The 13,838-nt window shown below is 46.0% G+C and overlaps 1 protein-coding gene across 9 annotated transcripts in view; it reads left to right on the forward strand.

The window, feature by feature from the left end:
- The window catches only part of LOC144178680 (uncharacterized), a 135,583-nt gene that overhangs the window by 35,988 nt on the left and 85,757 nt on the right, over positions 1-13,838 (forward strand). For 8 of the 9 annotated variants that reach the window (XM_077706689.1, XM_077706694.1, XM_077706696.1 and 5 more), the window contains 6 exons: positions 2,474-2,669; positions 3,640-3,821; positions 4,705-4,778; positions 5,859-5,906; positions 11,107-11,263; positions 12,313-12,419. In XM_077706689.1, the coding sequence (XP_077562815.1) occupies positions 2,474-2,669; positions 3,640-3,821; positions 4,705-4,778; positions 5,859-5,906; positions 11,107-11,263; positions 12,313-12,419 (764 nt within the window). The remainder of the gene's footprint in view (positions 1-2,473; positions 2,670-3,639; positions 3,822-4,704; positions 4,779-5,858; positions 5,907-11,106; positions 11,264-12,312; positions 12,420-13,838) is intronic. The other variant, XM_077706693.1, reaches the window with a different exon arrangement.

A 13,838-nucleotide genomic window follows, 5' to 3' on the forward strand; every position in this document is an offset into this window, starting at 1 on the left:
TCCCTTCTATTTCATTTTTCTTTCTTTTTTGAGAGCTTGTTATTGCTCAGAAAGGACTTGTTTGGCTGAAAGTGCTGGTGCGTGAGCTTATTCTTGGAAAATTATTTTATGGAAGATTTTAAAAACTTGGTTAAAGCTGCATATTTGAATTACAGTGTAGACCGCTTATAACGTATGTCGCCGTGGCCGCTAAAATCCGCACTATAAGCGGTACCGCACTATAACCAAAACATGCGCGAATTCAACCACATCGCCACCTACCTCTCAAGTCATCCTAAATTTTTTATCACCCCAGCACACAGCACCTAAAAACGAAGGCACTGTCTTTATTTCGTATTATTTTTAACATCAGCCACTGCTGCAGGGTCTTACACATTGCAAAACCGCGGTCTTACAAACGGCGAGTGCGGCTCTAACTTCCATTGTGCTTGTGTTTTGGAAGACCACGGCTCCGTTTTTAGCGTCTATGAAGATGCCGCAGGACATGATAAGAACGCCAACGGGATTTATTTTTTTACCTCACCTTGTGTTCAGGATGCCGAAGGCGGCTGCTTATCAGTGCAACGTACTGGTGATGGAAATCTTGGGCTTCGCGCGGCTCGCTTGTTCGGAAAGGGAAAGAGCGGTGGCTTATCTGCACAACGTTCTAAAGCGTGAACCGCGTGGAGCGATTTCGCGCGATAACGTGCACTGGACGCCGCAGGCGCGGCGACGCCGACGCAAATACAACTGTTTTTTTTTTTTTTTTTTTTTAAGTGTGTGCGGCGCGGTAAGAGGCGGCAACATTGCGGCGGCACTGGCCGTGAAGCGGTGCAGGCAGCTCCAGTGACCACTTCCAACTGCTCGCTGAAATGCCGCACGAGGCGCAAGCGAAGATGCTCATGCAAGAAAAGAGCTGATAATGTGGGCGCAAAGTCACGCTGCTTGTAAAAGCGTCCATCAAAAAATACCGCGGTGATAAGCCTAAACATCTCTGGCGCGGCTAGCCGGCTTGGAGTGCTTCGAATCTCCCGCCATTAGGTGCGTGACTTTCAATTGGTGCAAATCGTCGGGCTCCTCCCACTGACACGAGCATGAAAAAACACGCGCGCAACGCCGATGTGCACGATTCGTGTGCGAAAACGAGTCAGGTGGTTCACGATTAATAGAAACAACTTGCCGCGCGCGGACGGGGAGTCAGTCGCTATCTTCTGAGGTGCATCAAGCAAGGACAGTTGTGGTTATCGCGTACGCGTGAACTAAAGGGTGCTTTTTTTTTTCTGTGTCGGAGTTAGAGGAGATCAAGGGGTGCGCGCTGCGTCGGATGGCCGATTTCATCATTTCTTTTTTCTTTTGCTTTCCTAAAACGATGCCCCAGCTGCGCCGGTCGACCTTCCAAAAACCGCACTAATAAACGGTATTGTGCTTCGACCAACCGCATCTTAAGCGGTATGCTTATGCATTGAGTTCTATGGGAGGCAGACCGGTGGTCAAAAAAACCCGCGTTATATCCGGTCCTGCACTATAAGCGGTTACGTTGTAAATGGTCTACACTGTACCGTATTTATTCGAATATAAGGCGAGGTTTTTTTTCCCAAATACCGTAGTCTCAAAGTCATACTCCGCCTTATATTCGAAGCTCAGAAATATACGTTTTTTTTTCTTTTTCGACTCCCCAAACTGCACCCTCGCCTTATAATCGTGACCGCCTTATAATCGAATAAATGCGGTAGCTGCACTAGTTGAGCTTCAAAAATCTGTGTAGCAGCTAACAATTCAAGGTGCTTGCTTGTCTCGTGCTATGGTGCGAGCGTCTCATTGCACTGACTGTGTATTTGCAATATTTTCTGTGGCATGCCTACACATATTTCAAGGAAAATGACTTTGACCCTGGAAAGAAGTGCTTGTTTCTAGGTTTGTATTGGACAAGAACAAGGGGGCTACTATTTGTCTGTGCTGCAATGGACTTATAGAATGCAAAATTTATTTGTATGTGTATTAGGAAAAAATAAAACTTCCACTTAGCCTCTTATGAGAGAAGGAGTAAACTTTATTCTGCAAAAGACAAAAAGAAGAGAGAAAAAAAGGACCGACGGAGAGGGAGCACATGGCAGTATTCCTCATTTCAGGATCCCCTTGTAGCTTGCTGCTTAAACGTATTGGGACAGAAAACTTGGTGCTGATCTTATTTCGTCCTTACCGAGTGTTAGAACTCGATTGCCCACCCATGTCTTTAGCACGATTTGACGCTAAACTCACTTGGCCATGGTAGCAAAGTGATGCTTTGGTGTAAAATTTGACGCAAAATTTATTTGCCCACGTAGGGTAGGAAAATACTTACCTTGTGTGGGGCAGACGTGCGAGTGATGCGCTGCAAGAATTGACAATGTGTATGACCACTGTGTGATGCGGGGGCCGTCATCTTGCCTTAGGCATTCAGAGGGGGAGCACATGGAAAAGTGTGTGTGTGGCGACCTTCTCTTCTCCCGACCAGGTGGACCGTCCGAGAGCGTGGGCTCCATGGGTGCGGCCAGCATGTCGCCGCTGCCCCAGCAGGCGCAGCACAGCGGGGCGTCGGGGTCGCGGCCCGCACCCGTGATGCAGAACCCGCTCACTCCGGCCAGTTCCCACAGCGTGGGCTCCCCCTTCAGCATGCCCTCCCCATCGCCCTTCCCCATGGAGTACGGCAGGTGAGGGGCAGGTTTTAGGGATGCTCCTGGAACTGGGCATGTCACGGTCTCTGTTCATTCCACCATGTTGGGGCTGTACGCAGGTTGGAAACTCGAAGACGTGGCTTGTGGAATGCCCGTGCATGAAGGTCGCATGCTGTGTGGCTAGCGCGGTGGACTTTCAAATTGTAGAGTACGCTGTGCCTGTCAACAGTGCCCCTCCAAGGTGCACCTTTCTGGCATAAACACGGAGCTTGAAAGGCATGCTAAGGGGAGTTGAGGGTGCGGTTGTTAATGAGGGGTTTGCTCCTAGCGTGCGTGATAAGAAATTACTCAATTGGGCTCCAGTATTTTATTTATAACTAAAAAAATAATTATGCCACTTGAAAACTGATTACATATTTGAAAGGAGAAAGACTAAACACATATGCGCAGTGATTTTAATTATCACAGAACAATTAATAAAAAAGTTAATTTTAAGACCAGCGTCTTTCCTCAAAAAAACTCAACAAGGTTTTTGTGTCAGTATGATCAGAAAGCTTTATTTTGTGCCTAAAAGCTATTATATTATTGCTTTATTAGGTTTAGGTATGCTGAAAGAAAGAGTGAAGTTGACTCGTTTTGAAATGAAACTATTTCTGGTTTTGAAAGAAAGGTGAAACTTTTCTGATATTTTTTACGCCTAAATGATATAAAACAATAATCAAAATGCTTTTCAGCCCAGAATAGACCTTCCTGATCACACAGACATAAAAAATGTTGAGTTCTTGTCTAATTGGTTAATTATGTTTAACGTACTCTTCAGCTTGATAGTCTTGTATTTCAAAAAGTATGGAAGGTATCCTGAAACCGATTTCAGTTTTGTTAGGATAGTTAGTTACACAAATGCTCCTAATTTGATTAGATTTGGTCCGTAAATAAAAAGTGGTTGTACTTGCCACGTCCCCCTTTGCTGGCCCACCCTTATGGCTGTGTCATATCGTGAATGCAGTCCACAATTGTCGGAGCCGCCACCAAGCCCGTGGATGGACCCGGACGCCGACCTGCCGTCTTCTGGCGGCCAGAAGAACATTCTCAAGTGGGAGGGGGACGAGGCGCTCGGCGCAGGGGCGACCATATCTCCCGTCCTGTACGCCAACCTCAACTGCCAGAGCCTGCGTCTGGAGTACCCAAGTGAGCTTGGTTGTGCTCATTTCTTAGATGCCTGTGAAAAGGGAACGCCGCCATCTTGGGGCAGTGGGGCCTTCAACGGATGCAGAGAGCTCTTCCTCCTGTTGAGCTGGTCATCAGAATCGACCAGTAAACAACTCGAGAGATGTAAACATTTTTACTATAGAGGCAAACATGGGTTGACGAGGCTGTGGTCAGAGCTGTTATTCTTTGTTGCTTGCATTGTGGGCTGACTCCACATGAATAAACGCAGTCCAGCAGGGCAACTCAAGTTCCTGATGTTTTCTAGGATTTTCGGGTGTGTTTTTACGAGAGACTATGAAGATGTTACCACGTCCTTAGTTTCTGTGATGATGATCATGATGATGCATTCTTTTATTAGGAAGAGGACCGAGGTTGTACAGGGAAGGAGGTTGACACCCATGAAATAAAGTTTAGTCTTTTAGTTATTGAATGCATGTGCAGTGTGTAAATAACTATCGATACTGATTTCACGTAAGCATTGACACTGTAGCCATTAGTTAATTGCTTATTAATTGCCTTATTGCTCTAAAGTACATTTTGGTGTTCAAGCATAATTATTTTGAGTTCAACAAGTGCAAGAAGGTGCCTTCCGTCAGCCTTCCGTCTTCTTTCCTAATTGCTTAGCCTAATTTAACACAATTTGAATTAACTTTTGCCTATTTATCATTCCCTGTGACTGTATTTTTAAATGATGCGATGTTCTACACATATTTTTATGGTCCCTCTAAGTATTTCAGTGCCACGTGCCAGTGCCAGTGTATAATTGCATCTATAAAGGGGGCTCTGCTTGCTTTCGGTGAGGCTGATTGACTTTATTTCTGTGCAACTGCTAACGAACTACTTTGTGATGTGCCTCTCACAGGTTGGGCCGAACGATCAAAGCAGATAGCGAAGATTTGGAGGAATCTGCCTCCTGATAAACGGCAACCCTACCTTGTAAGTCGCCTCCTCCTCTTTGGGCTTGCAAATTTGTACCAACTTGTATAATTCACCTACAGTGCAGTGCTTGTGCTTTAATGATGATGTAAGTGTATGTTTGCCACGGTTTTTTTTTTTTTTCAAATTTTTGAAAGCTTTTTTTTTTTTTGTGCTAGCCTTTATTCCTTTAAATTAGGGCCTTTAGTTGATAGCATCAGACTAAAATGAAAACGTTTATTGTTTTTTTTGTTTATTAATACTGTAGGTCTTCTGCGTTGAATTTTTTGATGTACAAATCTTTTTAATTTTTATGACATCCTTAGAGGTATAATCGCGGAGTCACCACCGTTGAAGAGGCACGTAGACACAGCATAAATCTTATTGCTTTTACAGGATTTTTTTTTTTTTTTGGTGCAGTGTGTTAGGTGATTGTATAAAGGCAAACGTACGTGGCAATTTTCTCTCGATCAAGCATTTGGTGTTTTCAAGTTCTGATGACAAAGTTGCTCTTTTACTTGCCCTTGTCGTAAAAATGCCTTTAGACTTTTAAATGAAGATGAGAGAACAGTAGCAGCGCTTATTAAAGTGACTTTTACCCAAAGGGAAAAAAAATGGGTGCCACTTAGCTCACCCTGTACGTTGGAGGTGTACTCTGATCGGCTGCCCTCGAGCACTGCTCACTCGAACACCACGTTGTCCTGCAGTTTGTCATGTGTAGTAGGCAAGACAGCCCTCCTGCCCCCCAGTGTACTTGCTACTAGTAGGCACCCCTGCGAGGCCAACACGACAAGACGGCGCGGAGTTCTCAAGGGGAACAGTTCCTTGCCCGCAGCAGCACTGTCTGTTCCTTTGCTTCTCTTGTTTCCCGGCGGCCGTTGTCGGTGTTGTTGTTGTTGTTGTTTTTTGTTGTTGTTGTTGTCAGTGCTTTGCCCTGCTGCCGCCCTCGCTGCTGCCGCCCTCGCTGCTTGTGTTCTTCACGGCCACCACCACCACCGCCACTGCCTGCCTGATTCGCACACTCGCTGCGTGTGGCAGCCGGTGGGTGGGGGCCCGACGGGGAGCGCATTTGTGATGGTCCTTGGTGTGTCCTCTTTGTAGCAAAAAGCGAGAGAAAACCGGGCTGCCAGTCGCATTCACAAGTCACAGGCACGTATTCAATCGTCTGCTTTGTGTCATCCCTCCCTCCTTCTCTCTCTCCCACCCACTTTTGTTTTCTCTCTCCCTGTCTCTCTCTCCAATCTTCGGCTGACGTGTGCAAACATCGGGGGCAGTTATGAATGCAAAAAAAAGCATAAGCGCGAGCTCATTCTATTGTGTAGCATTGCTGGAAGAAGTGAAAGGGGGAGGATACATACTTAAGGCATCAAGTATCCGGTCGCACTTGTGTTGCTGCAAGGGCTGTGTGATCAGCAGTCTCTCTTGTGAAGTATTCTTCCGGGCATTTGTTGGCCCGTGCTCGCTAAACATGTTATTCCAGCAATAACGTGTGAATGATAAAGCCAGTTGTAAAGCTTTTAAATGTTACGAAAGGAAGCTGTGAAAATGCCCTGTCGGCTTGCACTGCAGCAGACGGCAAAACTATTAACTGCGGTCCACCGTCGCTAGCAATAGAAAGAAAGAAAATGTATTGTGTTACACATCTTGGCACCAGTCTCGTTGCTAGCAAAACCACATTGGGAAACACAATGCCCACGTTAGTGAAGCTCAAAAGAAAACTGACACGAGCTAGCGAATGGTTAAGAGAAGAGCACGAGAGCCAACAGGCCTGCGGGAGAAAGGTCTGCAGGGTACGCTAACGAGCGAGTAAACGATTGCGCAGCAAGCAGCAAGGAACGACAAGTAGCAAGGAAAAGAAAAAAAATGAGCCTGAGTTCAAAATGTGCGCTCTCATGCACTAAACTTTGAGCTTGGGTTCCCGGCGCAGTGGCTCAGTGGCTAAGGCATTCGCTGCTGAGCACAAGACTCGGGTTCGATTCCCGGCTGTGGTGGGCGCTTTTCTGATGGAGGCGAAAAGCAAGAACATCCGTGTGTACGAGATTTCGGCGCACGTTAAAGATCCCCAGGTGGTCAAAATTAATCCGGAGTCCTCCACTACGGCGCACCTCATCGCCTGCATTGCATCAGGGAGTTAAAACCCTACAATCAGTCAATCAAGAATGACAGGTAGTCAGCACCAGTCAAGATGACCTAAAGGGAAGCACAACCAAGCAGCGTTAGTATCGCTGGAGAATTTTGTTACAATTAATTTGGTGTTTTTATCCTGTGCATAATCAAGTATACTACCTTGAACAAAAAAAAAAAAACTTTTAAATCTTGTAGGAAATTTCTCAACCTGTGCCATTGATTTTTTTGACAGCCCTGTCAGTTCCTAGCCAATGTGTGTTGGCCTAACAGATGCACAAGAAACTGCAATTATGTAATTGAAGCTTTTATTTCAGAAAAGAAAATGTTTGTATGCATTCAGAACTGCAGATGATTGCACACCTCACGTGTTTCCTGCTTTTATTTGTTTGTTTTTTTTTTCCTTCAGTACCTTCTTTTAAGCAATGCTATATTTGCTGTTTGTTCCTATTTTTTGCATTGACTGCATTATAGTTTGTTGTCCTTGTATCTGCAGCTGTTTTGTCTGCCCTGCTGCACTTAGGGAAATGGCAAAAGCACTTTTTTTCTTCTCCAAATTAGTAATTAAAAAAACAAAGTTCTTAAACACAAAATGATCAAATCTCACAGTGTGTAAGTGTGAATACTTCCATAGAACGCTTACAAGTCTAGAAAAGTAGCATCATAGTTCTTGATAATCTGAGAGTGGAATATCAGCAGCTGTGCAAAAATGAAAACTAATTTTTTATGATCTTTGCAAGCACGAATAGAAGTGAGCTTGTTTTAGCCTGTTGTTTGTTATTAGGCTAATGTGCTGGCTTTTTGATTGTTAAAGGGACACTTAGGTGTAGTAACAAGTTGGCTAGTATCATAAAATTACGGTCGCATGGGTACAAGTATACCACACATGACAGCAACAGTTGCTTATTAAATACGAAAAATTTCAAAAGCATGAATATGGATATTGCTGCCTCATAAGCTTTCCCACACAATGATTTGTGACCGTACAAATTGTGAATCGTGAAGGTAGAGATTGCCAAAGCGTTTTTCTAAGACAAACTGAACAGGGAGATGTCAGGGACAGGGACATGTCAATAGTCACATGAAGTAAAAATCTGAGATAACTTTCACAATGGGCCACATGACCTTGGACGACTAATTTTTAAAGAAGCAAGGCATTTACCATCGACAGCATTCAAAGATCCTTGAAACCTGTGGTCTTTCAGTTGCAATATAAAGTCATTCAGCCTTTAGTAGCAGTTATGGCGTACACACACAAAAAACAGGACATTGTATTAGTATTACAGAAGTTGTTAACCTTATTCTGCATTGGCCAATTAGTATGCATTATGTATATAATTGGATACTTTAACTATTAATTTAGCCATGAATTATTGGGAACAATCTTTAGTTCTGTACTTTACACTGGGACTGCAGAACTCCCTCACAGTATTTAAAACGTTTGCATCATACTTGCAGTGGCTGCCACGAATCAGCTTGAAAACTTTCTTTTTTTTGTAATTGTATGCTCTCGGAGAGCACAATAGTAATTTGTAATAACAAAGTTTTGGGTGGGGCCTGTCTAGTCTGTGTTCTTCCAGTTTGGCTTTGCTGCGTACAATGTCCTCGATGCTCTGACCTGCACCACCACTGCCACTTGCTTTGTCTGCGCTGTAAGAAATTGAAGAAAAAACAAAACCAGAAAAGAAAAGATTTGCTTTTTAAAGACAGACTGTCCCGCTGAAAGCCCTGTGCAGAAAGAAAAAAAAAAAGCTTAGACGCTGGCTGTGCTAGTGGCGTAGTGCAGGTGCCTCCGTACGTTTGTCCAGCATCTCGTGGCATGAAATGTGGCTTCAGGATGCTTCCAGTGACACACTGAGCATGTCACTACATGTCACGCTTGGCCCATTTGTTTCCTGCGTATCGCGCGGCGCAACTTCCTTTTCACGCACACGTGCAGTGCTCGTTTGCTTGCATGTCGTCTGAAGTACGTTTACGCAAACACGGATCGTGGTGACACATCGTGTGGGTTGGTGGGTGGACAGACATGCAATGGTTTCATTGGGCGGCTTGATTACGCATTGGGGGCCCAGGGGCGGGCCTTGATGTGCTGTGGCTTGCGATGACGATTGCGAACACTTCGGATTCACGAACGTCGATGAGTCGCCGTGAGAGCCGATCGATCGGATTTCAGCGGAAGGCTTTCCACCCCCGCGACCTCTGCAACTTGCACGTGGTGTAATTCAAGACGAACTGCCCCCGCACCGGACAGCTTGCTTCCTTTTAACCCCGCAGCACAGATGCTGGGAACATTGCCAGCTGGGCTGGTTCCAGCTGGTTGGGCTGGTTCCCAACTCCCTCGCTTCCAGACTCCCTGGTTCTGAACTTTGTCAGCAAGGTTGTTCGTGCGCAATGCGAGGCCCACAGATACAGATGGCCCAGCGTGCAACCTTGCATGTCGCAAGGAAAAAAGAAAAAGCAGACACACACACACACATAAAAAAAAAGGCAAGGTGCCCCACATTTCGAGGACTATGGAGAAGCTACATGAAGCACCCGCCCGGAAAAAAAAAAGGCGTCATGGCAACGCGCACCAACAAGTAAATGGCCCCCTTACAGTTGCTTACGGAAGTACTGCCATAAAACGAGTTGTCATGCGAATTTCCGAAGAGTACGGCTGTTATGATAAGATGATATTCTTAGCAAGTTTTACTAACTCAAAGGTATGCTAAATTGCGATTTGAAAACTATCATGTCTGTTCGTGGCTGTAATGGCATACAGGTCTTTTCAGTCACATTTTATGAAGATGGTGCAATTCTTGCTGCCGCTTCTTCACACAGTGAGGTCACAGAGTAAGCGTGAATTTTATTAGCACTCAAGTAATGACACACTTCCTGTTTTTGTTCAGAAAAACATAGCCAGCGGGCTTGGTTAAGGAATACCTCCACTTCGTTCACTTGCCAATGGGTTTCCTGTACTGCTTCGGCCGGTGTGTTACCCGGTTTCCGATAAACTTGGTCGCAGCTCAGGGTGACCTTTGAGCGGTGAGGTGAGGCTTTGCAGTGAAGGCAGTGTGATTTTATATATTAGAAGCCAAAGTTGCATTTGTTAACCGGCAGTGGCAGTGCCATTTCCAAGAAAGTAGGTGACCTGCTGTCAGAATGGGTCCAGCGTGTGAACAGCCATCCACAGTTGCTATTGCAGTAAAAAAAAAAAACTGTCTGAAGAAAAACTTGCCTCGCATTGCAAGATGTGTCTATTGTGTGACTAACACAGTGAATAGAGAAACCGGCGGGCTTTCCAACCCAGATAAGTGAAGAAACCAGAGTTTGCTTTCGAAGCCTTTCAAGGATAATGAGACAGAACGTGTAACAGACTGTTCCGTTAGACATTCCGAAAAAAGAATGTGTAAAAAAAAACTCCTTTTTTTTACTTTTTTCTTTCTAGATAGCTACACATCCATTAATTAGGCAACAAACCTTGTGTGTGTACTTATGTTTCTTGTGCAAGTTTGGACTGCTCAAAAACCTTGGGCCTAGCGTGAACTAGTTAGGCATCACAAAAACTCCTACAAACAGGCCGCTGTGGAAGGCTTGAAAGCGACGCTATCTGATTGGCTCGTTCTGATTTGGGCATGATAATTGCTGAAAACTGCAGGCAAAGCTAGTGGTTATGTGGAATGCAACCTAATGACAATGACGTGAAAAATACAGGACTAAACTAAGTGAACACAGCACAGACTCTTAATTGCTCCAAGGGTTCTGTTTATAAACACATTTGTGTGATTATAAAAAAGTCGTTCAGTTAAAAAACCATGTTTTTCTTAACCATCCTGTTTAATAGCCCATTCATCCTTGCCTTCCATCCTGTCAGGGTTTAATACGAGCTGGCCTTACTTATTACCCTCACAAGTAGAGCTGTATGTCATGGATGAGGATACAATCACCCTTTGGTTGAAGGTCGGCAGGATTGTGTCTTGAGGGGGGGCAAACCCATTGTATTGAAGAAGAAGTGGGAGAGGGGGGGAGGGGAAGTGCCCCTTTTGCACCCCCTGCCAAAGTCCATGGTTGAAAGTAGTTGAGCAGCAGTGTCCTGGCTTGAGTTTGAGCATGTGAAGGGGTGTGTGCCCTTTTTGCGCATTGAAGCGACGTTTAGGCAAGGCCTGTGTTGGCCAGTAGCGCAGAGGCAGTGGCTGACCGAGGTCTAACTGCTCCTCCTCCCCCCGACCGGCGGCCTCCTCCCCAGGACCCCGGTAAGGTTGTGCGCGAGCAGAAGTCCCCCCGGGAGCTGGAGCAGGAGCGGCAGTGGAAGCAGCTGCAGCACGTCCGTCAGCAGCAGATGCAGTCCTCCCAGCCTCCGCCGCAGCAGCCACACCTCATGGCCGACCAGCAGAGGAGCACCGGTACGGACGTGGGGGCGAAACCTGCCTGCTCAGTCTCTCTCGTGGCAAAAGTGTGGGGCTCTTTTAATATTGCCAACTGTGCACTCCATACTAGGAATGTGTTGTTATGTGTATGCATAGAAGGCTCCAATCTATGCCTGCTCGTTGGGGTGGAGTGGGACGCAGCTCTGCCGTGCTGCTTTACACATGGGTGTTTGTGTGTGTGGGTGTGCGTGGCCGTGCTGATAAGCAACAGCACACGAAAAGGAAGAGGCGCTGCGTTGCGCCCAAGGGGGCAAAGGGCAGTAGGTGCAGGAAGAAAACAGTGAAGGGGAAGGGTAGGCTATTCGGTGCCGTGTGTGCATGCATGACCTGTGCCATGAGTAGTGGTACGGTGGCCTGACTAGTTGATCGCGGAGGCTGCGGTATGTGCGTGCGTGCGGGACGCTACGGGATTCGTGTGGTGCGGTGAGCGTTAGTCATCATTGGGCCTTGGGGCACGTCTCCGCTTACGCACCTTTAACAGGGTCTTATGCATTCGTATCATCCAGTAAAAGACAAAAAAAAAAGTGGGGACTCCGAATTTTGATGACATTTGCTTACAGTAACTGTTTTAGTGACGGGCGTAGGTTCAGAATGGCAGTCTTCTCACCGCTAGCCACTGATAGGAACTGTGAAAGGAAGCTACTGGGTTGTAGAGAATACATTGTTTGTTGCGTAGTACCTGAAATTTTGTTCACTTCTTTTGCCCAGCTGTTCATTCCTTGTATGCTTTAAGGGTTTTGTACATACTATACAGTAAGATGAGAGCGGGGTGTGGATGTTGATCCAGGATGGATTCAGGTCTAGAAAAGGAGAAGGATAGCCATAATCCTGTGCAGTGCAGTGGCTTGACGCTGTCGTTTGCCATTTATAGCACAAGCATAGTGCAGCATACAAGGGCGGCACTACAATTGGGCACTCTTGGAAGGTGGGGGGCCACAATCTTGATGTGGCAGCTGCCCAAGGCAGAAAATTGTGTGTCTTCTTAAGTGGTAATGCCTGCGTTGAAACTCGTTGGTGGTTTGCAGCGGGCAAGAGCCACCAGATGATGCTGGGGGAGACCTCTCCGGCCGGATCGCTGTCCCCCTCAGCACCTTCGCCCACTTCCTCGCAGCTGATTGGAGCCACAGCCCAGGTGCGGGAAGACTCCTTTGCATTTAGAAAGGTTTCGACTCAGGCCTGCCAACTGTAAGGGAGTGAGTGGTAATACGGTGTAGACTGCTTACAATGTATGTTGTGGGAGCTGCAAAAATCTGCACTATAAGCGGTACCGCGCTATAAACAAAACGTGCATGAATGCAACCATATCACAACCTACCTTTCAGTCATTCTTTATCGTCACTCAACCGATCACCACTTAAAAACAGAGGTACTCGTATTTCGTCTTCTTTTTTCCCCACATCAGATGCTGCACGGTCTTACAAACTGCGAATGCGGCTTTATCTTATACTTGTGTTTGTTTGTGGAGGCATCTGTATTTCTCAACGTCTAGTAGAACGGATTCCGCAGGGTGGGGAAAAGCCCAGCTTACGCCGGCGAGACAAGTTAAAAGCCGGATATTTTTTTTTTCCATCTCGCCTTGAATTTGTGATACGGAAGGCGGTTGCAGCATAAGTAACAGGTAGTGGAAACCTCTGGTGTCGCATATCGACTTGCTGTCTCCAGGTGTTCAAATTATAATCGCAACAACTTACTTACCGCATGAGCGGGGGGCTGGTGGGGGTCTTGCTACTTTCAGAGGTGCAGAGGTGGGCCAACAGCAGGAGCAGCTGTGTGCAAACGGAACACAAACTAGAGGGTGCCTATTTTTTATTTTCTGTGTCTAAGTTAGAGAAGATAAGGGAGAGCACTGTGTCGGGTGGCTGAGTCCATGCCGACATGCCAAAAATTAAAGTCGGTTGTAAGTCAGCGCTTGTGGTTGACACTTTCTTCTTCTTGTGTTTCGCCTTTGTTGCGCTGCTCCTCTCTTTGTAATCATGCGCCAACTCGCCCAAGCCTCAACCCTTGAATCCATCTTCCTTCTTTCATTTTTGTGACCCCATAATGACACCCCAGCTGCGCCGGTCAATCAGCAGACCTGTCAAAAAACCGCACTGTAAACAGTATTGTGCTTCAGGCAACCGCATTTTAAGTGATACACCTATGCATTGAGTTCTATGGGAGGTAAACTGGTGGTCACAAAAACCCGCGTTATATCAGCTCCCGCAGTATAAGCGGTTACGGTTTAAATGGTCTACACTGTATTAATAAAGTCATGAATGGCACCCATGCACTGTGGGACAAAAAAACTTTAATAAAAGATTTTTTTACAATTTTAGTCTTGTCCTGACGGGGGGGTGTTGATAACTTGTTTACTTGTTTGACTAAGTAACAATGACTCAAACAAGAAGTTCCTGGAGTATGGTGTTGTTGACTGACACTGAAAGGCACTTGAAGCTACAAAAGTGCTATTGGCAGATTGAATGCATTGTAAATTTGAAGCTGTAGGCTAAAGAAACGGGCTGCTCAATTTGTAAGTACGTAACGACCCAAACTGGTATGATCGAAAGCACGT

Source organism: Haemaphysalis longicornis, unplaced genomic scaffold (genome assembly GCF_048455015.1).
Source record: "Haemaphysalis longicornis isolate Haplotype H1 unplaced genomic scaffold, Haemaphysalis longicornis Haplotype H1 scaffold_4, whole genome shotgun sequence".
Taxonomy (NCBI): domain Eukaryota; kingdom Metazoa; phylum Arthropoda; class Arachnida; order Ixodida; family Ixodidae; genus Haemaphysalis; species Haemaphysalis longicornis.